Here is a 4185-nt window from a genome sequence, read left to right on the forward strand (position 1 = left end):
TTCCCCTCCCCCTCCTTCCCCTCCTCGCCCTCCTCACGTAGCAGCCCTGTAGATACCAGGTAGGTCCGCTGCCAGGTGCCGCACCAAGAGAACCCACCGCCCAGCTCCTGCGGATTGGGCGCGTGGGCGAGCGCGCACGGCATGCTGAAAGGATGCAAACGTGGGGGTTGAGACTTGACTGTAGGAAAAGGGAAGCGGAGGGTCTCAGACTCCGCACACATGACTGCTGCGATGGGAGAGCGCATAGCAGTTAAGAGTCTCGGAGCGAGTTTGGGGATGTGGTTCGCAGGAACGCTTCGTCGTACGGTGGACTACGGTGCCGTACCTCGATCACCATGCCCTTCCAGAGCTCCTCTAAATTGGCAAAGCAGTAGAAAGATTTGCTGACCAGCGCCAGTCGGCCCAGGGCCACGGCGCCCAGAGCGCCAATGCCTAGCAGCTCCAGCAAGAGAGCATCGCTCAGGACGGAGAGGTCGCCAAGTCCTGGCGGATAATCGAGACATACCCGTGTTGATGTATGTGGAATTATTATGTTATTTGCACGTGGTGTAAATGTGGGTCAGGGAAAAGTCTCGTGATGGGCGCGTTGTGCGTGAAATGCGCCGAGAGCCGACGCCATGCCGTCGTATGTTTTACAAGCTGAGACATTTAAATTCAGGTTGAATTTGGTAGGTGAGCTTCCATTTTCCGCGGCTAGGGTATTTGACGAAAGGTGCGGCGCGGGATGTACAACTCGGAACCCGCCTTGAAACAGGAGGACACTCAGCAACTATGGAACAAATACTACCTGAGTCACGAATATTAGGACCAGTGCCTCGCATATAATAGTTACCCCACGGCTCTATACCAGTGGGGTGCTCCATGGTCACCGCGTGAAAAGGCAGATCGCATTACTCCTGAAAGCTTTACCACATTCGGGCACACAATAAGAAATGCATAGCCCAGTGTGAACGTTCGTTGGCGGTGGTTGACTCCGAAACCTGATGTTCTCCATCAAGCAAAGGATGCAAGGCGATTTGGACTCATCTGAGGCTGAAGAGTTGCCGATGCATCGGATGATTAACTGATGATTTTTATCCCGAATTTCATAAGTCGCTTCATTGCAATTAATTGCCGATCCGAAACAGCTATGAGCAAGGAAATTATAGGAGACTTGAAAGCTAGTCCATCGGCAAAACCAAATTACGCATCGTCCCAAGAGCTTGGCCACCCTGCGGTTGAAGCCGCCGACCGTCCTAATGGGCCGACGCAAGCTCCGAAGCGCACTGTTGCAGCAGAGGACAACCAGCCATTAGCATCAACGTCAGAAGTTCTGCCGCCAAACTATCGTCTCGTGTCGGTGCTAATTCAGGGTCAAACCCATCCAGCCATCGAAAACCTGCCCGTCGAGGTACGGACTTCCTGGAAGGTTACGTCTTATGGGGGCACCACCCTTGCAGGTGCTTAATTCGTAATCTTGATCCCTGTTAAAGGATTAGCTGCCTGCATGCCTGCAGCTGCACGGGTAGATCACGTCGAGGAAACAGTAACACTCCAAACCGATAAGCTGTCATCAGCTTCATCCAACATCAGCTTCATCCAACACCACCGCGGCCCCATTTCGTGCATGATACGTGATCAGGTGTTCCCCTGCCACACCTTCTTCGACTTGTGCGCCACGGCCCTGGCCCGCGTGCGGGATGCGCCACAGGAGTACGGCATGCAGGTACAGGAGTACGGCAATTGCAGATGCACATGCACGTGAAGTGCGCGCAGGAACCTAGCGCGACGTGGAAAATACCGAAATTATTTCCTCCCTTCAGCCCTCTCTCGCTTGCATCACATTACCACCTCACTCCATCTGCGGTATGTAATCTGTGGCGCACGAGGTTATGGAAGAAGTCTCCCCCACGTCTGCCCCGCCCCGTATTCATCCTGTACATACATGTTGCTGCTGGCATCATTGCTTTTGCTGTTGTGTCAATCAACCAGCGCACCACATTTTTGGCTTTTTCCAACACGTCCGCGTCCTAACAAGGCCCGGCCTGGCAATATCCTTCCCTACACGCCACCCCTCACCCGTCCCCAACCCTCGCATCGGGGTCCTGGTCCTGTCGGGCTCCATCTCCCTAGAGACCACCCCCTTGACATCATCGACTGCATCTCGCCTCATGATGATCACCATGATAATCATAATGATGGTGATGGTGATGCCCTCCTTCCAGGCGTTTCTCGTGGTCGGGTCGCAGGAGATTCCCCTGCAGTACCCCCACACACCCGCCTGGGACACCCTGAGAAGCTTCTCCTCCACCGCCTCTGTGAAGTTCCACCTGGACCCCGCAGCAGCGGCGGGTGGTAGCAGCGCGCGGGTGGTGCGACTCAGCCGGCTGGCGGTCGGGCAGCGGCGGCAGCGCCGCTGGTTGCGGCGACTGGCGCGGGTTGCCGTGGGTGTAGCAAAGGTAGGGATGAGGTACAGCGGACCGGTTGGCGGTTGGTGTGCTTGTGCTTCTTGTCTGTGGGGTGTGATCTGATGTGGGGCGGAGCTCTAAGGCGTAAGAGAGGAAAGCAGGGTATGGACATTAGGGCCTTGCTCCCGGCGTACTGTAAGCTTGCACAAATTCCATATGTTGTGAGAAACCTACGGGATGTACCGTATCTGGAATCGTTGGGCTTGAGCACGGACGAGCAGCTGGGCTGGGCTCAGCGGGGCCTTCTTTCGCTAGGTGGTGGACATGCAGCTCTTTTGACCTGCCTGCTCCGGGAGAGCTCCCCTCCAGCCCCCTCGGGAGGGAGGGAGGGAGGGTGGCGTCTGCACGGATCGCTCATGGCCGCACTGCATGATACCGCTAGGGCCCCGACCTCCTTGGCGGGCCTCTCACTGCGTGGATGGGGGCCAGCAGTACCAGTTACCCCCAGTGATGCGAGCGGATCAACCGTAACCCCCGTCATTCGGCTGTACCTGCCGCTGTACCCGCATTGCCGCGTCAGTTCGTGTTGATGGTGGAGGCGGCGGCGCTGCTGCGAGGAGGCGTTCGGGGAGCACTGCAGCGGCTCACAGGACGTGGCGGCAGTGAGGATGGCGACGGCGACGGAGGTGTGGGCTACGAAACCGAGGCTGTACTGGATGCAGTGGCGGATTACGTGAGCGGCCGGGGGGACTTGCGCTCCCTGGAGCGCTTCGACCCACTGGTCGTTCGTAGGGCACTGGAGGCCATGGATACGGAGGTTCTGGAGCAGGTAAGGACTGGGTGGGTTGGGCTGGGTACCGGGCGATGCACACAGGCCTGTGTGGTGATGGCATTTCGGTGAAACCGGTGACGGCCCTCGGGGATAGTCCTCTTTATGGTCTCTTGAACCTGTAGGAACTTCTTTCTCTCCTTTCTGGTGGATCGAGAGCATGCCTCGGATTTCTTAGCGTGGAACGTTTCTCTCCTCTTCTCTAGTTAATTTTTATGTTTTGTATCTCTTGTTCCAATCGGCTCCATGCTTCACATCTCCGACCTGTCCCATCCTCCTCCGCCATCCATTCATATAAACCCATGAACTCAAATCCTGCTCCCTCACTGTCAACCCCCAACCTCCTCGACATCCCCCAGCTGGATGTTCCGGATGTGGACGCAACAAGGGAGGCTGTCTCAGAGCTGATCAGGCAACTCCGTGAAGGTGAGCAGGCAGCGGAGGCCGCCTCCGCCGCGCCACCGTCCACGCCATCCAGCCCTGCCGAGGCCTCCTGGCGCGCGGACGATTCTGCAACTTTGAATGGTAGTGGCGGCGGACCAGGAGTTACGGGGCCTAGGGGGTCGGCGGCTCCTAGCAGCACCAGCGCCAGACCGTCCGACCAGATGCATGTAGCTGGGGAGGGGTCTCCGGCTGTGGACGAGCCTGTGAGGCTGCCCGGCTTTGGGCCGTCGGCGGCAGTAGTAGCCGGGAGTGGCAGCGGGCCACGGTCCCGTGGCCAAGGCACGTGAGGTGCTCGCCACGTGTGGGGTGGAATGGGTTAGCGGCGGGGGCGCTGGCGGTTGCAGTGGGCGGGCTGCAGTGATGGCGCCATGAAATGGCTGTAATGCTGCAACAGTACGAAAGGGAAACTCCTGAAATTGTTTATTTAGATATCAGATTACTGCACCAGGGGTTCTATGACTAATGAGCGAGAAATCCTACGGATTGGGACTCGGAAGTGAAGACGTAGTCAGTGAAGACTTAGCG

At 57.5% G+C, this 4185-nt stretch overlaps 2 protein-coding genes across 2 annotated transcripts in view; one reads left to right on the forward strand and one right to left on the reverse strand.

The window, feature by feature from the left end:
* The window catches only part of VOLCADRAFT_103818 (uncharacterized protein), a gene marked incomplete at its 5' end in the record, with an annotated part of 6195 nt that extends 5374 nt beyond the window's left edge, over positions 1-821 (reverse strand). The window contains 3 exons of the mRNA XM_002948294.1: positions 38-107; positions 326-483; positions 788-821. Of these exons, the coding sequence (XP_002948340.1) occupies positions 38-107; positions 326-483; positions 788-821 (262 nt within the window). The remainder of the gene's footprint in view (positions 1-37; positions 108-325; positions 484-787) is intronic.
* Positions 822-1129: 308 nt separating this feature from the next.
* On the forward strand, positions 1130-3947 carry VOLCADRAFT_116780 (uncharacterized protein; the record flags this gene model as incomplete). Its single annotated transcript, XM_002948148.1, has 5 exons — positions 1130-1390; positions 1622-1705; positions 2205-2438; positions 2968-3216; positions 3576-3947. The coding sequence occupies 5 exons, from the start codon at positions 1130-1132 to the stop codon at positions 3945-3947; spliced, it is 1200 nt and encodes a 399-aa protein (XP_002948194.1).
* Positions 3948-4185: the final 238 nt, after the last annotated feature.

The sequence above is a fragment of the Volvox carteri genome, assembly GCF_000143455.1.
Source record: "Volvox carteri f. nagariensis unplaced genomic scaffold VOLCAscaffold_9, whole genome shotgun sequence".
NCBI lineage: Eukaryota > Viridiplantae > Chlorophyta > Chlorophyceae > Chlamydomonadales > Volvocaceae > Volvox > Volvox carteri.